This window comes from Schistocerca serialis, chromosome 5 (genome assembly GCF_023864345.2).
Source record: "Schistocerca serialis cubense isolate TAMUIC-IGC-003099 chromosome 5, iqSchSeri2.2, whole genome shotgun sequence".
Lineage (NCBI taxonomy): Eukaryota > Metazoa > Arthropoda > Insecta > Orthoptera > Acrididae > Schistocerca > Schistocerca serialis.
This window is the reverse complement of record NC_064642.1, coordinates 313158120-313184508: the sequence shown is the minus strand read 5'-3', so window position 1 is coordinate 313184508 and position 26389 is coordinate 313158120. Positions and strand designations below refer to the sequence as shown.

The following is a 26389-nucleotide window of genomic DNA, read 5'->3' as shown; positions in this document are numbered from 1 at the left end:
ATGATTGGAAACATGTTGCCTGGTTGGACGAGTCTCGTTTCAAATTGTATTGAGTTGATGGATGTGCACAGGTAAGGAGACAACCTCATGAATCCATGGACTCTCCATGTCCGAAGGGGACTGATTAAGATGGTGGAGGCTCTGGTATGGTGTGGGACATGTGTAGGTGGAGTGATATGAGACCCCTGATATGTCTAGATATGACTGATAGGTGACACATACGTAAGCACCCTTTCTGATCAACTGCATCCATTCATGTCCATTGTGCATTCCGAAGGGCAATTCCAGCAGGACAATGCACATCCCACACGTTCAGAACTGCTACAAAGTGGCTCCAGAAACACTCTTCTGAGTTTAAACACTTCTGCTGCCCACCAAACTCCCCAGACGTGAACATTATTGAGCGTATCTGGGACGCCTTACAACATGTTGTTCAGAAGTGATCTCCACCCCCTCATACCCTTACCAAGTGAGGTGGCGCAGTGGTTTGCACAATGGACTTCGCATTCGGGAGGACAGCGGTTCAAATTCATGTCTGGTCATCCTGATTTAGGTTTTCTGTGATTTCCTTAATCGTTTCAGGCAAATGCCGGGATGGTTCCTTTGAAAGGGCACAGCTGACTTCCTTCCCCATCCTTTCCTAATCTGAGCTTGTACTCCATCTCTAATGACATCGTTGTTGACGGGACGTTACACAGTAATCTCCTTCCCCCACCCCAAATTCTTTAACTACTACATTACCTTTTACTGCATTTCCAATTCTTAACTTTTGTTGACATTTATTTCACTTTTACTAATAAAAAGGTACAGAATAGTTCATCTCACTTAAGATTCTCTGTAGCTCCCATACTTGAACCTCATCTACTATCCTCTTACTTCTACTGACTACTTGAAATCGAAAACACACTTGCTCAAAAAGCAATATTATCCAGGGAATGTGTCACCCAAAAGAACTTGACACCCCAATCAGGATGGCACCTCAACGTGGATTAAAAATACATGATAGTGTAGCAAAGATAACAAGGATCAGAGGCTTCTATAAAGAAGAATTACACACAAAGACATAAAACACATTTACTCGCACTTACAGAGAACCTCTAAACATTACATTTTAGGACCACAAAAGTTTTAATCAAACTAAAACAAAGAGAAGATGATTGAGGGAGGAAAAAAAAAAAGTGGGACAGGGTACTGTGTCACGAGAGACCCAGTGGGATAGGACAAGAAGAAAACTGAAAATGGAGGATTAGTAGTCTAATGCATTTGAAAAAATCTAAGAATAAAAAGTGGCCAAATGAGATAAAGGAACGCAGATTAAAGCTGATGCATAGTTCACAAAACTAATCAGCAACAGAAAAAAACGAAATGAAGAAGCAAGAGGGGATTATGAAAGAATGATGATCTGGAGAGATAGCAAGAAAAAGGTGGAAAATGTAAGAGAGAGACAAATAAGAACAATAGGTATAAGTGAAAAGCTGGATATAATGACAGAATAGAAGAGGGAAGGTTGAGACATGCGGTAAACAGAAATTTTAGCTATCTTTACTAACATAAAGAATTAGTAGGAATCAGACGGCCCAAAGGTAGATGATAAGGATTAACATTTTATAGACTGCCTAAAATTTAGCACAAATATGTGAAAATATAGCACATTCTACATGCTTTAAAGATGCAATAATAATAATAATAATAATAATAATAATAACTATTCACCATATTATAATCAATGCCATTCTGCAAAGTATGACGTCTTGGCTCCCTTCTCCGTACACTTGTTTTTTTGTGAGGGACATTTGGCTGTTCAGGCTGCCCTGGAACAAAAATAGTCAATGAATAATAATCATGTTTGTGCTATAATCATTCTATTGAAGGAATAATTTAATTTACCTGAAGGCTTTCCATCCCCAGAACTACGTCCTCCGCGTACTGTTGAGCGTTGCTCTGAAATTGGATATCCAAATTTTTTATCATTAGATGATTTTCCAAATTCATGTTCATTCATCATTAGACCCATTTGCCAGTTCTGCAATGCAGTCCTGATTTCAGCCTTATCTAAATTCCTTTCAGAGGCACCATTTCTATCTGTATTTGTGGTAAGCATAGCTCTTTCTAAACCAGCTGCTGTTCGAGGTGGTTTCGGTGGAGCATACAGAGCAGTACTAGGTTTTACATTTGGAATGGTAAGCTTTGCATCACTGTTATAGTTATGAAACTCACTGACATCCGTCTGAACAGTGTCTTTCCTTTCGACTATTAGCTGTGGCATACTTAATGTTCTTTGTTGAGGCATAACATTGGGACGAACAGTTGCAGTATTGGTTGTAGGCCAGTGAGCTTTTGGTGATGATTCATTATCCAACAATGGTGCTGATGGTGGTCTTACAGGTTGTGATGAAATAGGAACTTCAGATGTGATCTGCTTGTTCATTTGTATCCTCGTACTCTCAACTTGATTCCTAAGTAGACAAATTTTTAAACCTGCACAGAATCTTTCAAATGACAGAAGGCCATTTGGAGGTGTTACTTTCTGCAAGCTATCAATAACCCCTTTTGGTAATCCTTTTGTGCCATCATCCTGCCAACGATTTTCAATTTCTGAAACAAGTCACAAAAATAATTACTTATAAAAAGATGCAAGATCATGGTTCAGCTGGCACATAGATTCAATCGAATTTCAGACACACTAATGATTTTATAGTAGTACTATTGGTTCAGTATCTAGGACGGGATAAGAACAAGACACACAGAAAAAATGAAAACATCAAAGTTATATTATAGAAAGGACAGGTTGCTACTCATGATGTAGAGGAATGTTGAGTTGCAGACACACACAATAGAAAGACTGGTAGACATGTGAGTTTCGGCCAAAAGGCCTTCTCCTAAAGTGGACAGTACGCACATATTCACACAAGCACAACTCACACATACGTGACCACTGTTTCTGGTCACTGAGGCCTGTGGGCAGAGACAGTGGCTGTGTGCAGTGAATTGTGCTCATGAAAATGTGTGCAAGTTGTCTATTTTAGAAGAAGGGCTTTTGACCAAAAGCTCACTTGTTTCACAAGCCTTTTTGTTGTATCTGTTTGTGACTCGACACCTTCTCTATGTAGTGAACAGCAATCTTTCCTTTTCATAATATTGTCATTAGTCCATCCTGAGTTAACATACATATTTAATGCTGATTGATTCATAGAATCAATCAGTCCAAATGACATAGGATCTGTATTTTCCACAAGGGATCATTAAAGTTCTCACACGACATGTATACGAAGAAAAATACTCACAAGCCACTGAATTAAACAGATACCTAACTAGTAGCATACAGTAACGTCTCTGACAATGGTAGCAGCACCTCATCTCACACACTCCAAGGGACAGCTTAACATTTAGCGTGCGGCCGACATGATATTACATCTTCAGGAGGAAACAGAATTGCGTGGCTGACATAATATTATGTCTCGGCAGTTGCAATGTTTCTCTGTGGAGTCAAACTATATTTACGACTCCCGCAAAGTCTGAGTGGTCTGCAGGCTTTGTACTTTCAACCGTGAGTGCTAGATGGCAGCAGCAAACTCGGTGGACTACTTTGTGTTTATGAAAGACTTTGTTATTGTAGTTTACTTCGAAGACACTGTCTAGTGTTGGCATCCTCTCAGTTTCATTCATTTTGAGTGTTTTCGTGTTGATTTTCTTTTTGATATGTGCAGTGAACAGGATAAATGTTTGGAGCAAATGATTTATGAAGTCCTTGATGAGTCTTCAGATGGTGAAATAGGGCTGTCTGTTGACGATAGGATTATACATCTTCTGAAAATAGGGGCAAGTCAAGATTTGTTTCAGAATTAGTTGGCACGAATGTTTTTTTTTGTTAGCTTCCCACAATTTTATCTGCACCTGCAGGTACTTCAGGAAATGAATCAGATCATGAAACTTCCTGCCCAGATTAAAACTGTGTGCCAGACTGAGACTCGAACTTGGGACCTTTGTCTTTCACAGGCAAATGCTCTACCAACCGAGCTACCCTGGCTACGACAGAGGGATAGAGACTTGTGCCATAGGGTGGTGGGGTTTTGGGTTCTGCTGGATAGGTCAGGAGTCCACTACACACAGCAAGTGGCTACACGGGTAGCAGGGGTTGTGTGGCGTGGACTGGGCGGTTTTTTAGGTTAGATGGCCTCGGGCAAGTACAGAAAGGGCAACAGCATCAAAGGGTGCGGGGCAAAGTCAGGATATGCAGGAACCAAGCAGAAATCGGTATTGTAATTGTAAACTGTTGAAGCTGCATTGGTAAAGTACCAGAACTTCAAGCGCTGATAGAAAGCACCGAAGCTGAAATCGTTATAGGTACAGAAAGCTGGCTGAAGCCAGAGATAAATTCTGCCGAAATTTTTACAAAGGCACAGACGGTGTTTAGAAAGGATAGATTGCATGCAACCGGTGGTGGCGTGTTTGTCGCTGTTAGTAGTAGTTTATCCTGTAGTGAAGTAGAAGTGGATAGTTCCTGTGAATTATTATAGGTGGAGGTTACACTCAACAACCAAGCTAGGTTAATAGTTGGCTCCTTTTACCAACGTCCCGACTCAGTAGCATTAGTGGCAGAACAACTGAGAGAAAATTTTGAATACATTTCACATAAATTTTCTCAGCATGTTATAGTCTTAGGTGGAGATTTCAATTTACCAGATATAGAATGCGACACTCAGATGTTTAGGACGGGTGGTACGGACAGAGCATTGAGTGTCATTATACTGAGTGCACTATCCGAAAATTACCTCGAGCAATTAAACAGAGAACCGACTCATGGAGATAACATCTTGGACCTACTGATAACAAACAGACCCGAACTTTTTGACACTGTAAGTGTAGAACAGGGAATCAGTGATCATAAGGCCGTTGCAGCATCCCTGAATATGGACGTTAATAGGAATATAAAAAAAGGGAGGAAGGTTTATCTGTTTAGCAAGAGTAATAGAAGGCAGATTTCAGACTACCTAACAGACCAAACAAAAATTTCTGTTCTGACACTGACAATGTTGAGTGTTTATCGAAAAAGTTCAAGGCAATCGTAAAATGCGTTTTAGACAGGTACGTGCCAAGTAAAACTGTGAGGGATGGGAAAAACCCACCGTGGTTCAACAACGAAGTTAGGAAACTACTGCGAAAGCAAAGAGAGCTTCACTCCAAGTGTAAACACAGACAAAACCTCTCAGACACACAGAAACTAAACGATGTCAAAGTTAGTGTAAGGAGGGCTATGCGTGAAGCGTTCAGTGAATTCGAAAGTAAAATTCTATGTACCAACTTGACAGAAAATCCTAGGGAGTTCTGGTCTTACGTTAAATCAGTAAGTGGCTCAGAACAGCATATCCAGACACTCCGGGATGATGATGGCATTGAAACAGAGGATGACACGCGTAAAGCTGAAATACTAAACACCTTTTTCCAAAGCTGTTTCACAGAGGAAGACCGCACTGCAGTTCCTTCTCTAAATCCTCGCACAAACGAAAAAATGACTAAAATCGAAATAAGTGTCCAAGGAATAGAAAAGCAACTGGAATCACTCAACAGAGGAAAGTCCACTGGACCTGACGGGATACCAATTCGATTCTACACAGAGTACGCAAAAGAACTTGCCCCCCTTCTAACAGCCGTGTACCGCAAGTCTCTAGAGGAACAGAAGGTTCCAAATAATTGGAAAAGAGCACAGGTAGTCCCAGTCTTCAAGAAGAGGCGTAGAGCAGGTGCGCAAAACTATAGACCTATATCTCTGACGTCGATCTGTTGTAGAATTTTAGAACATGTTTTTTGCTCGCGTATCATGTCGTTTCTGGAAACCCAGAATCTACTCTGTAGGAATCAACATGGATTCCGGAAACAACGATCGTGTGAGTCCCAACTCCCTTTATTTGTTCATGAGACCCAGAAAATATTAGATACAGGCTTCCAGGTAGATGCTATTTTCCTTGACTTCCGGAAGGCGTTCGATACAGTTCCGCACTGTTACCTGATAAACAAAGTAAGAGCCTACGGAATATCAGACCAGCTGTGTGGCTGGATTGAAGAGTTTTTAGCAAACAGAACACAGCATGTTGTTATCAATGGAGAGACATCTACAGACATTAAAGTAACCTCTGGCGTGCCACAGGGGAGTGTTATGGGACCACTGCTTTTCACAATATATATAAATGACCTAGTAGATAGTGTCGGAAGTTCCATGTGGCTTTTCGCGGATGATGCTCTAGTATACAGAGAAGTTGCAGCATTAGAAAATTGTAGCGAAATGCAGGAAGATCTGCAGCGGATAGGCACTTGGTGCAGGGAGTGGCAACTGACCCTTAACATAGACAAATGTAATGTATTGCGAATACATAGAAAGAAGGATCCTTTATTGTATGATTATATGATAGCGGAACAAACACTGGTAGCAGTTACTTCTGTAAAATATCTGGGAGTATCCGTGCGGAACGATTTGAAGTGGAATGATCATATAAAATTAATTGTTGGTAAGGTGGGTACCAGGTTGAGATTCATTGGGAGAGTCCTAAGAAAATGTAGTCCATCAACAAAGGAGGTGGCTTACAAAACACTCGTTCGACCTATACTTGAGTATTGCTCATCAGTGTGGCATCCGTACCAGATCGGGTTGATGGAGGAGATAGAGAAGCTCCAAAGAAGAGCGGCGCGTTTCGTCACAGGGTTAGTTGGTAACCGTGTTAGCGTTACGGAGATGTTTAGCAAACTCAAGTGGCAGACTCTGCAAGAGAGGCGCTCTGCATCGCGGTGTAGCTTGCTCGCCAGGTTTCGAGAGGGTGCGTTTCTGGATAAGGTATCGAATATATTGCTTCCCCCTACTTATACCTCCCGAGGAGATCATGAATGTAAAATTAGAGAGATTCGAGCACGCACAGAGGCTTTCAGACAGTCGTTCTTCCTGCGAACCATACGCGACTGGAACAGAAAAGGGAGGTAATGACAGTGGCACATAAAGTGCCCTCTGCCACACACTTGGGTGGCTTGCGGAGTATAAATGTAGATGTAGATGTAGATGTAGAAACAATTAAAATCGATCAAAAGGGGAAAGGCCGCTGGATCTGATGAGATACCAGTTCGATTTTACACAGAGTACGCGAAGGAACTTGCCCCCCTTCTTGCAGCGGTGTACCGTAGGTCTCTAGAAGAGCGTAGCATTCCAAAGGATTGGAAAAGGGCACGGGTCATCCCCGTTTTGAAGAAGGGACATCGAACAGAGGTGCAGAACTATAGACATATATACCTCTAATGTCGATCAGTTGTAGAATTTTGGAACATGTATTATGTTTGAGTATAATGACTTTTCTGGAGACTAGAAATCTATTCTGTAGGAATCAGCATGGGTTTCAAAAAAGACGGTCGTGTGAAACCCAGCTCGTGCTATTCGTCCACGAGACTCAGAGGGCCATAGACACGGGTTCACAGGTAGATGCCGTGTTTCTTGACTTCCGCAAGGCGTTTGATAAAGTTCCCCACAGTCGCTTAATGAACGAAGTAAGAGCATATGGACTATCAGACCAATTGTGTGATTGGATTGAAGAGTTCCTAGATAACAGAATGCAGCATGTCATTCTCAATGGAGAGAAGTCTTCCGAAGTAAGAGTGATTTCAGGTGTGCCACAGGGGAGTGTCGTAGGACCGTTGCTATTCACAATATACATAAATGACCTTGTGGATGACATCGGAAGTTCACTGAGGCTTTTTGCGGATGATGCTGTGGTATATCGAGAGGTTGTAACAATGGTAAATTGTACTGAAATGCAGGAGGATCTGCAGCGAATTGACGTGTGGTGCAGGAAATGGCAATTGAATCTGGATGTAGACAAGTGTAATGTGCTGTGAATACAAGATAGATCCCTTATCATTTAGCTACAAAATAGCAGGTCAGCAACTGGAAGCAGTTAATTCCATAAATTATCTGGGAGTACGCATTAGGAGTGATTTAAAATGGAATGATAATATAAAGTTGATCGTTGGTAAAGCAGATGCCAGACTGAGATTCATTGGAAGAATCCTAAGGAAATGCAATCTGAAAACAAAGGACGTAGGTTACAGTACGCTTGTTCACCCACTGCTTGAATACTGCTCAGCGGTGTGGGATCCGTACCAAATAGGGTTGATCGAAGAGATAGAGAAGATCCAACGGAGAGCAGCGCGCTTCATTACAGGATCATTTAGTAATCGCGAAAGCATTACGGAGATGATAGATAAACTCCAGTGGAAGTCTCTGCAGGAGAGACGCTCAGTAGCTCGGTACGGGCTTTTGTTGAAGTTTCGAGAACAGACCTTCACCGAAGAGTCAAGCAGTATATTGCTCCCTCCCACGTATACTCGCAAAGAGACCATGAGGATAAAATCAGAGAGATTAGAGCCCACACAGAAGCATACCGACAATCCTTCTTTCCACGAACAATACGAGACGGGAACAGAAGGGAGAACCAATAGAGGTACTAAAGGTATCCTCCGCCACACACCGTCAGGTGGCTTGCAGATTATGGATGCAGATGTGAATGTAGATGTAGAACTCACGACCCATCCTCACAGCTTCAATTCTGCCAGTACCTCGTCTCCTACCTTCCAAACTCATTCTGGAATCAGATCATGTTTTGCCTTCTACATCTACAAATACTCAAAGTAGAAAAAGAAGCAGAAGTGACTTTGATGGTGACTGGACAGATGTTGACGAAATTCCTGATGTAGCTGTATACACAGGATCTCACGGATTGGTACAGAATGTATCTATCGATGAATCAAGTGATCCTTTGGATATATTCTTCTATTTCTTCAACAATACTCTCATAACAAAGATGAACAAACAGGCAAATTGTTATGCCAGGCAAAAGCTTACTGAGCTGTGGTCTGACAATGATCTTCTGCCTAATTCTAGGTTCAAACAGTGGAAAACTGTAACAATTGCAGATATGAAAAAAATCCTTGCTATTTTGCTGCATATGGCAATAAGTGACAGGCCAAACATGAAAAGCCACTGGAGTACTGATCCTGTAGTCAGCCATAATTTTTGTCCCAGTGTTTTGTCAAGAGATAGATTTATAAACATTTTATCTACGTTTCACCCCAATGATAACACAAAGGCTAAAAAGAAAGGTGAAACCGGTTTTGATGCACTTTACAAAGTTAGACCTCTCCTCAATTCATTGAGATAATTTCCAAAATATTTATTATCCAGAGGAGACACAAACAGTTGATGAAGGAATTTGTACCTACAGAGAAGAGTGGGCTTCAAGGTTCATATGGCCAATAACCCCCCTATGAACCATGGACCTTGCCGTTGGTGGGGAGGCTTGCGTGCCTCAGCGATACAGATAGCCGTACCGTAGGTGCAACCACAACGGAGATGTATCTGTAGCGAGGCCAGACAAATGAATGGTTCCTGAAGAGGGGCAGCAACCTTTTCAGTAGTTGCAAGGGCAACAGTCTGGATGATTGACTGATCTGGCCTTGTAACAATAACCAAAACGGCCTTGCTGTGCTGGTACTGCGAACGGCTGAAAGCAAGGGGAAACTACAGCCGTAATTTTTCCCGAGGACATGCAGCTTTACTGTATGATTAAATGATGATGGCATCCTCTTGGGTAAAATATTCCGGAGGTAAAATAGTCCCCCATTCGGATCCCCGGGCAGGAACTACTCAAGAGGATGTCGTTATCAGGAGAAAGAAAACTGGCGTTCTATGGATCGGAGCGTGGAATGTCAGATCCCTTAATCGGGCAGGTAGGTTAGAAAATTTAAAAAGGGAAATGGATAGGTTGAAGTTAGATATATTGGGAATTAGTGAAGTTCGGTGGCAGGAGGAACAAGACTTCTGGTCAGGTGACTACAGGGTTATAAACACAAAATCAAATAGGGGTAAAGCAGGAGTAGGTTTAATAATGAATAGGAAAATAGGAATGCGGGTAAGTTACTACAAACAGCATAGTGAACACATTATTGTGGCCAAGATAGATACGAAGCCCACACCTACTACAGTAGTACAAGTTTATATGCCAACTAGCTCTGCAGATGACGAAGAAATTGAAGAAATGTATGATGAAATAAAAGAAATTATTCAGATAGTGAAGGGAGACGAAAATTTAATAGTCATGGGTGACTGGAATTCGAGTGTAGGAAAAGGGAGAGAAGGCAACGTAGTAGGTGAATATGGATTGGGGCCAAGAAATGAAAGAGGAAGCCGCCTGGTAGAATTTTGCACAGAGCACAACATAATCATAGCTAACACTTGGTTTAAGAATCATGAAAGAATGTTGTATACATGGAAGAACCCTGGAGATACTAAAAGGTATCAGATAGATTATATAATGGTAAGACAGAGATTTAGGAACCAGGTTTTAAATTGTAAGACATTTCCAGGGGCAGATGTGGACTCTGACCACAATCTATTGGTTATTACCTGTAGATTAAAACTGAAGAAACTGCAAAAAGGTGGGAATTTAAGGAGATGGGACCTGGATAAAATGAAAGAGCCAGAGGTTGTACAGAGTTTCAGGGAGAGCATAAGGGAACAATTGACAGGAATGGGGGAAAGAAATGCAGTAGAAGAAGAATGGGTAGCTTTGAGGGATGAAGTAGTGAAGGCAGCAGAGGATCAAGTAGGTAAAAAGACGAGGGCTAGTAGAAATCCTTGGGTAACAGAAAAAATATTCAGTTTAATTGATGAAAGGAGAAAATACAAAAATGCAGTAAATGAAGCAGGCAAAAAGGAATACAAACATCTCAAAAATGAGATCGACAGGAAGTGCAAAATGGCTAAGCAGGGATGGCTAGAGGACAAATGTAAGGATGTAGAGGCTTATCTCACTAGGGGTAAGATAGATACTGCCTACAGGAAAATTAAAGAGACCTTTGGAGATAAGAGAACGACTTGTATGAATATCAAGAGCTCAGATGGAAACCCAGTTCTAAGCAAAGAAGGGAAAGCAGAAAGGTGGAAAGAGTATATAGAGGGTCTATACAAGGGCGATGTACTTGAGAACAATATTATGGAAATGGAAGAGGATGTAGATGAAGATGAAATGGGAGATACGATACTGCGTGAAGAGTCTGACAGAGCACTAAAAGACCCGAGTCGAACCAAGGCCCCCGGAGTAGACAACATTCCATTAGAACTACTGATAACCTTGGAAGAGCCAGTCCGACAAAACTCTACCATCTGGTGAGCAAGATGTATAAAACAGACGAAATACCCTCAGACTTCAAGAAGAATATAATAATTCCAATCCCAAAGAAAGCAGGTGTTGACAGATGTGAAAATTTACCGAACTATCAGTTTAATAAGTCACAGCTGCAAAATACTAACACGAATTCTTTACAGACGAATGGAAAAACTAGTAGAAGCCAACATCGGGGAAGATCAGTTTGGATTCCATAGAAACACTGGAACACGTGAGGCAATACTGACCTTACGACTTATCTTAGAAGAAAGATTAAGGAAAGGCAAACCTACGTTTCTAGCATTTGTAGACTTAGAGAAAGCTTTTGACAATGTTGACTGGAATACTCTCTTTCAAATTCTAAAGGTGGCAGGGGTAAAATACAGGGAGTGAAAGGCTATTTACAATTTGTACAGAAACCAGATGGCAGCTACAAGAGTCGAGGGACATGAAAGGGAAGCAGTGGTTGGGAAGGGAGTAAGACAGGGTTGTAGCCTCTCCCCGATGTTCAATCTGTATATTGAGCAAGCAGTGAAGGAAACAAAAGAAAAATTCGGAGTAGGTATTAAAATCCATGGAGAAGAAATAAAAACTTTGAGGTTCGCGGATGACATCGTAATTCTGTCAGAGACAGCAGAGGACTTGGAAGAGCAGTTGAATGGAATGGACAGTGTCTTGAAAGGAGGATATAAGATGAACATCAACAAAAGCAAAACGAGGATAATGGAATGTAATCGAGTTAAGTCGGGTGATGCTGAGGGAATTAGATTAGGAAATGAGACACTTAAAGTAGTAAAGGAGTTTTGCTATTTGGGGAGCAAAATAACTGATGATGGTCGAAGTAGAGAGGATATAAAATGTAGACTGGCAATGGCAAGGAAAGCGTTTCTGAAGAAGAGAAATTTGTTAACATCGAGTATAGATTGAAGTGTCAGAAAGTCATTTCTGAAAGTATTTGTATGGAGTGTAGCCATGTATGGAAGTGAAACATGGACGGTAAATAGTTTGGACAAGAAGAGAATAGAAGCTTTCGAAATGTGGTGCTACAGAAGAATTCTGAAGATTAGATGGGTAGATCACATAACTAATGAGAAAATATTGAATAGGATTGGGAAGAAGAGAAGTTTGTGGCACAACTTGACCAGAAGAAGGGATCGGTTGGTAGGACATGTTCTGAGGCATCAAGGGATCACCAATTTAGTATTGGAGGGCAGCGTGGAGGGTAAAAATCGTAGAGGGAGACCAAGAGATGAATACACTAAGCAGATTCAGAAGGATGTAGGTTGCAGTAGGTACTGGGAGATGAAGAAGCTTGCACAGGATAGAGTAGCATGGAGAGCTGCATCAAACCAGTCTCAGGACTGAAGACCACAACAACAACAACATGGCCAATAAACAGACAAATATGCTATGAAGCTGTATATTTTGGCTGAATTCAGAACAGGATATATCTGGAATTTTAAGGTATACCATGGAAGAGATGAGACAGTAGACAGCAGTGTTCCTAGTGTCGTGAAGCATTTGACCAATAAGCTTCTGGGTAAAGGGCACACTGTGTATGTTGATCGTTTCTACGCAAGTGTTCAATTAGCTGAAGAATTCTCTGACGATAATACTGGTCTTGTTGGGACAGTGATTAAAAACAGGAAAGGACTTCCAAAACCGCAAAAGATGCAAAGCTGAAAAAAGAACAGGTCTTCTGTCGAAAAGGGAATGTGCTCGCCTTGTGCTGGAAAGATAAAAGAGATGTATGGATGATCAGCACAAGCACACAGCTACAATGCAGAGTGTCAGAACAAGAAGAGCAACAGAGAAACTGAAACCTGCACCAGTTATTGACTATAATAAAAACAAAGGTTTGACCAACGACTGTTGTATGAGGCTCTGGATCACAAGACTGTGAAGTGGTGGAGGAAACTAGCTGTACATTGCATAATAATGGAAATATCAAATGCTTGCATACTGCATAACATAATCAAAAAGAAAAAAAACTTGGCACCTCTCAGGTTATTCAAGAAATATGTGCAGGATTAGTGTTGTCTGTTGGGAATTCGAGAGAGAGCTTTCCACCTGGATCATCAAAATTAGCATGACTCTCAGAAAAACACTTCTCTATCATGTTAACATTCCAGAAGGGAAGAAAAAAGAACAAAGGAGGTGTGTGGTGGGTAGCAAAAAGGAGAAATGTTCAACAGGGAAGGTTGGAAGAAAGGACACCTCATATGAGTGCACTGAATGTAATGTCGGGTTGTGTATCTCCCCCTGCTTTAAAGTTTATCACAGCGTTGTCCACTATGAATGCTAAATTGCATACTGAACTTATGCTTATTGTTCTTTTTCTTTATTTGAAATATTTTATAAATATTTTTAGAGGATAATAACATGTTTCATTGTATATAACAGTACTTTAATTCATTTTCAATTTTTTTCCAGCAATAAATATCACTGACTTGAAATTTCATTAGTGTCTTCAAATTTTAAATTATTGAGGCCAAAATTTGAGTACTTAATGTAAAAAGTCCAATAAACATAAAAATGTTTTGGAATTACAATAACAGTGAGCTCTACAGTAGTAAGAAATTACAGAAAAACATTGATTTTACTAAGACCGCAGGTGACGGCAACTACAAACTACATCAGCTCTGTAAGTGTTAAGAAGTGGGAAACCACCCAGCCCTGACTGCTCAACCACTGTACAAAACTCATGGAGATTGGTTGGAGTTGGGTCACTGGTGTGCATATCCCGCTCTATGGTATCTCAGATGCGCTCAGTATGATTGATATCAAGTGATCAGGCAGGCCACACCAGCACACGCATGTCTATAAAGTGTTCCTCAAACTATCCTTCACTGTCATGTTGACAGCTAGTACATGTTCTGATGACATCCCTGTCACATAACATTCCAAATCATTCTATTCATGTTGGTGACAGCAATACATCAGCTACATCTAACTCAGCTGCCCACAATTGTAAATTAACCGATGAAACTGATAATTTCTATGTAGCTGTCAACTGAAGTGTTATCCATGGAACAGATTTTCAGGTTTCTTAATTCTGTTTGCTGTTTTGGTCCTTAAGTATGCTAAGGTTCCATGGCTGCTAGTTTACATTAGCAGACTGCTGCATAGAGGGATGTTCTTTACACGGGAAGTGTATTTTTAGCCTTTCTAGTGTCAATGTTTCATTTACATGATTAAAAAGAAATCTGGTATAATGGTAGCACCTATATAAAGTTTACTTTCGATTTTCTGATACTACCATTTACCTTATTGTATTTATAAACCAGTGAAAAAATGCTTCAATTGGTCCACAAAAAAGGCTAATATGCTTCTGTTTTAAATTACATTGCTTGAGAAGGGTGGTACCAGTAGCCTCATTCTACTTTCCTCAGCACTTTAAAAACATTCCCAAAAATTTTGGTGTGTAAACACTCTGTGCATCTCTACATTTTTGCAGCGCAAATACTGATCCATAAAATTTTGGGCATGCAGCTGCATAAATTTTACTTCTTCTTCTTATATTTCAGCTGAATATCGTCCAGCCAAAATATTAGAAAAAGAAGTAAAATTTATGCGGCTGCACGCTCAAAATTTTATGGATCATATCTACACTCTTTTTAACATGGATCTCACATCTCACTCCTACATGATACCCTAACTATAATTTTTTCACATCCACTAGAGATCACTGTATGTCACTCATAGCCATCCACTACCCCTTGCCCATTCAGCCCACTTCATTGTTATTACCTCTCACTGTCTCTCCAACTGTCACTGACTCCTGTCTCACAGTCACCGTCTGCTTTGTTCTGTCCTACAACTGCTACTCTCTCCTCTCACTGCCAATGTATCCCTCTTGCTCTCTCTTACTGCTATGATCTAATTCATTCCTTCCCACTGCTGCTGTCTCTTCTCACTATCAATCTCTCTCTTCCTTGTTGTCATTGTCACAGACTATGACTCTCATTATCATTGGCTCTCACCCACTTTCCCTTTCTTCTTCTTTTTATTCCTTACCACTGGCATTGTCTCCTTCACTCTTTTGTTAGCATTGTTCTGTCACTGTCAACTAGATTTCACTGCCACTGTCCCTCTCTCTTTCCCTCACATTGCCATTGTCTTCTTTGCTCTTTCTATACCACAACCACTGTCTACTGCCTTCCAGTATTTATTATTTTCCTTTCTCTTTCCCACTGCCACTGTCTCCTTCTCTCTCAGCATAAAGAAGTGTGAATGCATCCACTTGCCAAAATTTTTGGGAACATTTTTAAAGGTGCTGAAGAAGGTACAATGAGGCAGCTGGTACACCACTTTTCAATCAGAGTCTTTTAAAACATGAGTTTATTAGCCTTTTGTGCTCCAATGATAGCATTTTTCCACTGGTTCCCTTCTTTTCCCTGCTGCGGCAAGGCATATCAATCATATGAAAAGAACTTTATAGGTCACTAAAACTTTGGTAGTTTACTTATGTGAAACTGAAATGATGCAAAACAAATATTTCACCTCAGATCAGATTTTAAGTGCATAAAAATTTTGCATGTTCTTCAGTACTACAACATGGGATTTCCACAATCCTTCTGAGAATAATGGAGACACTTTACAACATACTTCTCTGTGCTATGTCACTTCACAAACTACATTTTTGCCTCAAACCAGATATTATGTGCATATTTTACATGTACTAGTAGGGCAAATTAGAACCTCTGTATTTCATAAATGGACAAGGATATCATGGAAATTTTACAGTTTTTTTAAGACCAGGATCTTACAAATACACCATAAAAATTACAGCCATTTGCTCTGCAGAGCCGTATTGGAATCTGTGGCTTGGTTTTTGAGGTTTTTCTCGATAACACATAAATATGTTTGAAAACAGCAAGACGGCATTTCTAGATAAATGCCTACAGAATACACCATTAAAAGTTGAACATTTTTCTGTGGTTATTTATTATTTAGATTTCACCTTACTTCACGTTTTATGTGTTTATTTTACATGTCCAAGAAGGGTAACGCTGCACCTCTGTGTCTTGGAAACAGATACAGATATCAAGAACATTTTTGAGGTTGTTCAAGATTGAGATCTTAGAAGTATATCATAAAAATGTCAGCTATTTGCTGTGCATAGCCATCTTGAAATCTGTGTCTTGGTTTTCCTATGCAAAAACTAAGTTTTTCGGATTTTCTCAAGAGCCATCCATGAACTAAATCGTGCCTCCACAAGCCCCTTACGGTGCACCATAAACTACATATAATACAAAAAGAAGCAACCAATTTGTTCCGTTTCCCTAAGATGGAGGAAGTGTATAAATAATCAAACTTTGACCCTATACTGTAGGATGAATACAGTAAGACAGTTGTTATATCACCAAAAGAACCCAAATTAAGAGCCCTGGAAAAAATGCAGTCTTTATGCATGGCACTTTGGAACACATTAGGTAGTGCGTGCTGTCAAGGGCACCCACCCCCGGGAGCGAGGGGGAGGCCCGCGGAGGAGAAAAAAAAAAAAAAAAGATAGCATAGTCAGATGGTGTTCTTCCAAGAAAATGATTTAAAAGTCAATATCATGCAAGTTTTTAACACGTTCAGAATGAAAGTTTTTATGTCTTCTGAAATATCAAAAATGCTAACTCGAGGTCTAATCTGCCTCCCCCCCCCCCCCCCCCCATGAAACTTTCATATGGGCACACTTGCATACTGTCAAATGCATGCTGATTACAAGAGCATTTGTAAATAAACAACTGTAATTGTTAACTTTAACCCGAACTCAATGTCTCTGAAATTAATAAAATGTTGTAAACATTCATTCAGTGATTGGTGATACTAGAAATGTTATGCATTTATCCTTGCTTTTCTTTCTTTTGTGTTTTAGTGGAGCTGGCATACTGATAATGGTGCTACTGGTTATGTTCAGTCTTTAACAAATCCCAAAACATACACTAACTTGCTTCACAGGATTGTAGATAGGTGTACAGTCTATTACCACAAAAATAAATCAAATTATTTCTTTCAGTAAAATAGGATATAAAAGTAAGGCCTTGTCACAGGTCACTTTCCATTCTTCAATTATATTGGCTATTAGCACCAGAAAACTATTATGAAACACAAGCTATTAATCTAACCCTGAAAAACAGTACTATAGATAATTTCCCACATAATTAAATGTTCTAAGTAATATTGTAAAAATATTAATCATTTGTAAAAGAAAACTGGTATACACCTTACAACTGTAAATATCCTGAAATACACAAATTCTAGATTTACATTACTGAAAGAAATATTATAAGCTACCAAGGTTTTTTTATTAATTTTTTCTGCAAATTTAAACACATTTGTGTTAAGTCTAATGAAAAGGACATTTTATTGAACTCATCTGAATCTGGTAGGTCAAATCTGGTATTAAGATTGTTCACAATACACAATACAATGAACCACTGTGAGATGAATGGGATTTTAAAAAAATAAACATCTTATGGCAATACACTAAATAAATTTTTATGAAATCTTGGTTACCTTCTCTCATGTATTGATACACTTTTGCACAAAACATGCTGTTAAAATATATGAACATATAAAAGCCTAAAAGGCAAAGCCAAACATGACCCGCTGATCACTTAAACAACAAATAGGGTGAGTTAGCCACTCTCGAAACAAAACAAATCCCTGTCATGGGACCTTAGGGAAGACTTAGGGGATCACAGATTATTTACCTCATACCAAAATTATCAGCCAAAACAGAATTAAGTCATAGGTATTACAATGATTATGATCTAGCAATCAAATTGAAATCTATTGTATTGAAATTAATACACCACAAGCACTGTCCACTAATTAGTTTTCACATGGCAGTAACAAACTATGTCTCATGGGGAAACACCTTGTCTGCTTTTAAGACAGCTACATATTATATCAGGAACAGAAGGGTTTATGTCAAACTCAAGTTCCTCATTTCACCAGTCATGGATTATTTCTCTGATTTCATTAACTCATCCTTCAAATGCTGATACATCGCCTGAACAGTAATGCAGTAACATGCAAGGGAAACCCTCATAATTTTGCACGAATAACTATGAAAGATTGTATCTGTATACCATCTATGTGAGAACAAAAATCCAAAGACAGTACGCCAACACACATATTATCTCAGGCTCTACAATATATTGCAGCAAGATAGTTGTGGAACACAGTATTAAGAACAGGAGGTGTAAAAAGAAGGAAAATTAGGGTTTAGTTATAATGTGGTTATTAATAATAAGCTGAGAACTCATGCAGGACAAGGATGAATATTTATTGCATACATTACTTACTAGTGATCAAAGGGGCTAAGCTGTGGCAAGCTTATTAAATGACATTCACGCATCCTAACCATCTTTGTTTACAAGACGAAGTGACAAACCCCTCCTTAAATATTTATGCTGAATGCTTATAATCAACCCAGTCCAGTAGAGCATAGGGTAAGTAGAACTAATTATATGATATACAAACAAAATGATGAAAATGAATTTGAGTTACATGTGAAAATAAGTAAAAAATACCTGAAAATTTCACATAGCCAGTCCGTTTGTCATCCATGATATCAAACAAGGTTCTCATTGCAACAACAAACTGTTTTGGTAATCCATCAAGAGTAGCTGACTGTGGCTGTGACATTTGTGATGTGATCACCTACAGATTAAATGTTAAATTAACTAATAAATCATTTTAATAGCTTACAGCTAGAAGCAACAAAATAAAAACACATGGAAGTTATTTACCCAGGTTATGAAGGCAACATATTTACCAAGCATGTTACAATGAACATAATTTTAAAATCACAAAATCAATACCAAATAACTATGACAACAACATCATGTCACACCTTCTTCCAGTAATTATCTGTTTCCTAACTTTCTGAGACTCAAACATTATAGGTGCCGCTGCTTCCCACTTTGCAAGTGCTCTGATAACATAATATCCATAAAAAACAATCTGTATGTCACATACTAAAATCCTACAGATTCAAATACCTATCTGAAATATTCAGGACACATGAATTATACTTGTCAACCAGAGTGATAAGACAAGCTGTCTGTCTACCATGTGGATGAGTGTGCCATATAAGGGAATGTGAAGAAGAATGAAAGGTGTGTAACAGGTGCCAATGAATGCATGGAAAACATTGTGTTAAATGTATGAAAATAACTGTTAATATTGATTTGGGAAAAGCCAAGCTGTAAGTGAACAATGACTGGGAAAAGCAATGGAGAGGCTCTTCAAACATTCATATGCTGCTGTCACAAGTAGAGGGTAATTCATAAATACCTCTCGGGTTACAGAAGATAACTGTCTAAAAATTACAAGACACACTGAAAAATGACACATATCAGCAGATACAACATTTCTACCAAGTTCTGATTCATGATACGTGCTGTGGTGTAGTTAGACTAGGAGGTAGGTCATGTCAGACCAAGAAGACGAATCATGCACACCATACTGCTAAATCAAATTAGCTCATGCCTGTGGATAGGCAACCTAATGAAGAGAGTTCCTAAGTGGGCTGCTGTTGCACTTTCCCAGACAATTCGTGTCAATGAATTACATGCATATACTAACATTTGCTGTGTCATAGTGGTGCCAATATTGAACACTTGCAATGCAAGTTACAAATCTGGAGAGATGCTCTATCCCCTGATGTGTGTTTTGCACAGTTGTCTTCTGAAAACCCCAGATGTATTTATGAATAACACTTGTATGTATCAAATATGTACAGAAGTGTGTCTATTGTGCAGTCAATATCAATGCTGTTGCCCTCACTTCTGCCAGACTCTCCATCCAACAGCAATTTTCTTCTCTTACTTCTACATCTGTCTTCACCAATTTTCCATTGTCTGTTTACAGTGCAGTAACATATATGTGCTCATTTCTATTCGTTGTTATTTGTCCAGTAAGTTCTTTATTCATTGGCAATCATTCAGTCACTTTACACGTTTTCTGATACTAATATTGACTTAAATCTTCATATGCATCCAGAAGGATGTCAGCATCCAACTGACCCAATATTTTCAACAATCTAGGAAAAGACAGATTACTACTTACCATAAAGAAGGTACGTCAAGTTGCAGACAGGCACAATTAAAAAACACTCACATATAGCTTTCAGCCACAGCCTTCATCAGTAAAGAGAGACACGCACACAACATTCACACAAGCAAGCACACCTCATGCACACATGGCTGCCAACTACAGCATTGTGCCGGAATGTATGCCAGCACAAGATGCTGGTGTTGGCAGTTGTGTGCGCATAAGGTGTGCTTGCTTGTGTGAATGTTGTTTGTGTGTGTGTCTGTGTGTGTGTGTGTGTGTGTGTGTGTGTGTGTGTGTGTGTGTTTACTGACGAAGAATGTGGCCGAAAGCTATATGTGAGTGTCTTAATCGTGCCTGTCTGCAACTTAACGTGTCTTCTTTACAGTAAGAAGCAATCTATATTTTTTCCTACATTGTTGATATTCCTACCTGGAGTTTTCATTGTTTGACCCAATATTTTGTGACATACCTTCTTGTCTCAAGCCTTGCTTTGTTGCTAGCCAGCATCTCTGTTGATAATGTTTGCCCCCCCCCCCCCCCTCCCTCCAGCTTCACCTCAACCGCCTCCTAATAATACTGCCCCCCCCCCCCCCCACACACACATTCAAACTGATGTCTGCCTGCAGTACAAATACTCCATGAATTATAATGAAGTGAAATTCCCCCATAGTCTAAAACATTGTATTTAGAGAGGCATTTAAGATCAAGCTGTGGGAAAATAGCAGAGATGCTAGTGATTCAGCACGACTTGAGACTCCATGCTTAAGTTACCGAATGCACAACAATGCTGCATACAAAGAGCTTGGTATTGGGGAAAAGAAGCAAGCACTTCTTCAGCACTTCCTCAAGTGTCACAGACAGTAAATAACATTTGATCTTGCTGGGGACTGGAATGAATGTGGTATATAGCATCAATACAAGCAAGAGAGCCCAGATGTGAGGGAATGGACCAGTTGCGAAGTATATAGACACTGGGTAACTTTTGTGGGGACGGACTGTGTAAAAGACGCCTCTATTATCCAAGGGGATCATCGTCAACAAGATCTTAGTAAGGAAAGGGAGGAGTAGAAGAGAGGTATAAAGCAATGAGTGTCTCTCTTAACACCCTAGTACATCAGGAGCACTTGATGAAGACAAGGTATATCACTGAAACATTTTACCAGTCACCATCTGGCTGAGCACTGGTGAATACTTCAGTCACTCTTTAACTTACAATAAACTCATAGCAATTTTTACTTCAAATATGGAATCCCTGCTTATATGTAAACACAACATAACAAGAAATTCATGTACAGTGCACGAAAAATTAGTCAAGAACTGAGCAGGGTACACGTAGGTTACTGCAAACAGCTAAACTCATAATGTCACATACACTCATCTTCACACATATACAGCTGCAACGACACAGAACAATTATTCTTCTGATGGAAGTTGCCAACACCAGTAACCAAACACTGGACATTGTCTGTCAACATCATGATGGGATCATACACAGTAGAATGTCACTGATTGGTAAAGTGATTGAGAAAGCCTGTGTTTCTTCACCCACCTGCAAAATATTGTAATTAAGTACTTTTTGATTGATGGTGGGATATGCATACTGCATTTTATGTAGCTTTTGCTACAGCTTCCATTATGTAGGTTGTCTGGACAGTGGGCACTAGGTTACTGGTCTGTTCTTAACATTTGCATGTAATGATTTTTGTTGAGGTACCACAGACATCTGTACTTTTCTTTCACCAAGGAACCTCAGAGTATAATCTGCTCAAAGACCTCCATTGAACATGTTATGTTACACAGTGCCAGGAGACCTTGGTCATTGTTAACCAATTAAACATTTTCCGCGTATGCTTCTGGAAATTTTGATGACATAAGGAAACCACTTTATGATTACAAGTGCCAATTGAGTACAATGGTAGATGCTCAAAGGGTGCACATCTAACATTGACCCTTTTGCATGTAACTGTTTGCTGTAATTTATATTTGAAAATTGCCAAGATAAGTGCTTGTTTCTCTACTGGTATTGGTTTGGGAATTCAGTGCTAACCAAGCAAATCTTGTTTAGAGCGAAGTCTGCCATTTTACATTAGGTGACTTACAAAACAGACAAATTTGATTAGCAAAGGTCAAACTCTGTAAGCTACTTCAGGATGTGCTCCTTATGCAGATTCCCAGTATACATCAAGAATCAATTTAAAGTTATACCCCAATACTTACCTCCAGCACACTGATTCAAGAAAATGCCTTTCCATTTTGCACAAAGTATTATGGAAGATTACTTGTGCTCAAGGTGATTTTCAACCTGATTTTGGCTTTCTTGGAATTTCCAACTACAAGGTGAAAGCTGACATATCCTTTCCATGCCCAATATAAAAATCTGTAAACTGGAACTCAAATCACACTTTTTTTCACATGGCACACTGAAAGCTCGGATCAAGGCGGTTTTAGTTAGATGCAGTATTTCTCAATTTCCAAAAAGCATTTGACTCAATACTACATCCGTGCTTATTATCAAAAGTATGATTGCATGGGGCATCAGCAAAATTTGTGGCTGGATTGAAGACTTTTTGGACGGGAGGACACAGTATGTTATCTTGGATAGAGTGTCACCAACAGATGAAGAAGTAACTTCGGGTGTGCCCTAGAGAAGTGTGTTGGGACACTTGCTCTTGATGCTGTATAATTAGAAGAGAATCAGTTGTTGAGGTACACTTACCTGATGATGAAATTAGAGCGCATAAGTTCTCAATCAAGAAGGCACTGTTTCACAACTTTACACAGAAAAATTAGGTTAGAGCGTTAGGTATATGATTAGAACCAAGTGTCCAAAGTGTTGGCATTCAGGCTGAATAATTTGAACATTGTTGATAGATATGATTCACAGATGCTAGGTGCACTGTCAATAGTATCAACTTTGAAAAACAATTTCTTCTTGCTCTGTCAAGAAAAAAATTGTCACATGCCTAAAAGGAATTTACAAATTTCATGTTTACTCTTAAACCAATCTTGACGCATGAATTTCTGGCGGTTAATTATATATTTGGAAAATACGTACAAACACCTTTAATTTCATAAGTCATTTTCACTAGTTTCTTAAAACATGAAATACAGATATTTCTTCGAAAATACTGTGAAATATCCCTATCTTGGCACTGTTGTTAAGTTCCACCTGTACTTATTTTTTAATAACTGCACTCCATTAATTGGGAAACTGTGCTGGTTTTCATTCAGAGATGGCTTGCATTTTACTTGGTGTGTCTTGCATATTGTGGGGTCACTGGACATATATTTTAGTAATTACGTTTCACTACTTTTATATATATTCCAAGGATTTTCTTCTCCATTGTCTCTTTATTTCAGAAAATATTCTGTATGAATACTTCAATTGTTTCTTCACTAAAGAACAGGTGTCAGATTGACAATAAGCTTACAGAGATTTTCCATTAAATTTGAGGAACATAAGTTGAGCTGCTCTGCATTTATGAAGTACAGTAAAAATATTCCTGAAATAAATTCTATAAAAAATATTTTTGTATTTATGTCATTTTAACTTAAATAGCTATCAAAGTGCAACAATTATACATTCATGAACTGCTGCCAACATTCATGAGCAATAGGGCCTATATGAGTCTATAACAATACATTTCATTAGAGCAGTGGTCATTTTCACAGTTTCAGAGCTACAGCCTGCATATAGTTGAGTATTTGGTGTTGTTACTTTCAGTCAAGTATGGGAGAGCTAGATTCTGCATTTAAAAAAAAAAAAAAAAAAAAAAAAAAAAAAAATTAATATACCGTAATATTCTGCATAAAGTCTGCTTATATGATAGGATAATGGGGCAGCACCTAAAATAAGGTATGGAGGTACTTTTGTTTTTATCATTAACTATCAACAATCAGAAAACAAGTGTCAACAATAACTCAGGAGAACGTCTCTAAATACCTTATATGTTGCTTCCTTGTTTGTGACTCATTAAGTCAAAATTGTTAAGCAAGTGAATAAACAACGAATATAGCCAGTGATATGGGATAAACCAAAATTTTGCTCAAAGAAGCTGTTCAGTTTGCACTCACGATTTCAAAATAAATCCACTTCTATGTGGTAGTGTGCCACAACCAAGAAAAAGTGTTCAATAATGTGAAACAGTACAAGATGTTCAAAATTCCCAGAAAAAAACAGCTGTAAGCTGTAGGAAAAAATGGGTAATATACAATATACACAAAAACAAAGAGAGAACGAGAATGGAAGACCAAGAACAAAATGCTTGGTTTTAAAAGGAGGTAAAACAAGAATGTAAGTAATCTTTTGCTCCCAAGAAAAAGTGTTCAATAATGTGAAACAGTACAAGATGTTCAAAATTCCCAGAAAAAAACAGCTGTAAGCTGTAGGAAAAAATGGGTAATATACAATATACACAAAAACAAAGAGAGAACGAGAATGGAAGACCAAGAACAAAATGCTTGGTTTTAAAAGGAGGTAAAACAAGAATGTAAGTAATCTTTTGCCCCCACTGTTTAATTTATTCATCATAAAAGCAATTACAGAAACAGAACAAAGGTTCAGGAGAGGAACTAAAGTTCAGGGTGGAAGGATATCCATGATAAGATTCCCTGACAATATTGTTAGCTTAAGTAAAAGTGAGGATGCATTACAGGACCTGTTGAACAGAATGACATTCTAATGCACACACAATTTGGACTGAAAATAAAACAAAGTAAGATGAAAGTAGTGAGTAGTAGCACATAAAATTAGAGATAAATTTAATATCAGAAATAAACTAAATGAAGGAATTCTGTTGCCTTGGTTGCAAGATACCACATGAAAGATGAAGCAAAGAGGACACAAAAAGCAGACTAACACAGGTAAAGAGGGCATCCCTGGTACTAGAGGTTGCTGTAGAGGATAAAAGCTATAGAGCAAGCCAGAGATCAGAATATATGCAACAAATAATTGCGGGGCAATGGTTGCAAGTCTACTCCGACATGAAAAAGTTGGCACTCTACAGGAAATCAGAGTGAGTTGCCGTACTTTCTTCAAAGAAAGCATTGTGACATTTGCTTTAGCAATTAGACAAGACCAGGAAAAATGTAATCAGGATGTTTGGAATGGGATATAAAGTCCATTCACTGTAATCACAGTTCATAGCCAGGCTTTGCTTCATGAAATTTGCAGCTCACACAAATGTATAATATAGGCTACTGTTATTGGAATTTCAGTGGCAAACAACAGAACATCAGATGTCCCACCAAACAATGAAAAAAATATATAGCACAAGTGCAATTTGACATTGGTAAAACTTTAAGAGGTTCACCATACTTGGACAGCTCTGTTATGCAGTTGTGTACTGACCTGAATTATAATCACTAGAGCAGCTAAAACATTCTTTATATTACTCTACAACTGAGTTGGCTTTTATACCAAAATCATTCTCTGTTATAATAAAGAACTTTGTAGCAACTGGAATGGCTATTCTCCAATTGATAAAATGTGACATTGTCACTGTGGAGATTCTTTACTCCAGAATACAATAATGGTGTCCTCCTTTAAAGGAAATAGGTGATGGCTACCATGACCACATCCCTGAACTTAAATTTTCTAACACAAATGTACATTTATAATTCTGCTGAAATATCATCAATTGGTATAATACTGCAGCACCAAATGACATGTGGCCACATCACCGTTCCATGCATGTATGATACCACCACCATAACATTGGGACTCAAAGCTGATGGGCAGTTTCGAAAGCTAAAGCTGAGCCAGTCACATATATCAAATTTATTACAATAACACACTATCTGTGCAAGAAAAAATTGAGATTATTACACACAGAGAAGTGGCTGGGACAGATTCACCATTGGCCAGAAGGACTCAAATATGATTTACATTTTTCCAGCACAAATCTGTGAAACATGCATCTGAGTCTGTTTATTTCATCCTGTAAAAGCCAACCAACAGATGCATAGTGGCAAACTATTGAGGTATCCAGCAATTCTCTTCTCAATGTACCTCACATGATGGGCAGGGTATTTACATTCAATTCACTGATTATATTTTTAGCATCAAACAAGAATCCACACTAAATATGATTCACATACTGAAAATACCTTTACAACTATCATTTCCCTCA

General features: G+C 38.9%; 1 protein-coding gene across 2 annotated transcripts in view; it reads right to left on the bottom strand.

The window, feature by feature from the left end:
- LOC126480869 (suppressor APC domain-containing protein 2) overlaps nt 1-26389 on the bottom strand; it is a 108906-nt gene that overhangs the window by 81275 nt on the left and 1242 nt on the right. The window contains exons 1-4 of one of the 2 annotated variants that reach the window (XM_050104248.1): nt 22975-23146; nt 18731-18860; nt 1888-2595; nt 1714-1811 (exon numbers count right to left, since the gene is read on the bottom strand). In XM_050104248.1, the coding sequence (XP_049960205.1) occupies nt 1714-1811; nt 1888-2595; nt 18731-18845 (921 nt within the window). In that variant the 5' untranslated portion in view covers nt 18846-18860; nt 22975-23146. Of the gene's footprint in view, nt 1-1713; nt 1812-1887; nt 2596-18730; nt 18861-22974; nt 23147-26389 lie in introns of those variants that run through there. The other variant, XM_050104247.1, reaches the window with a different exon arrangement.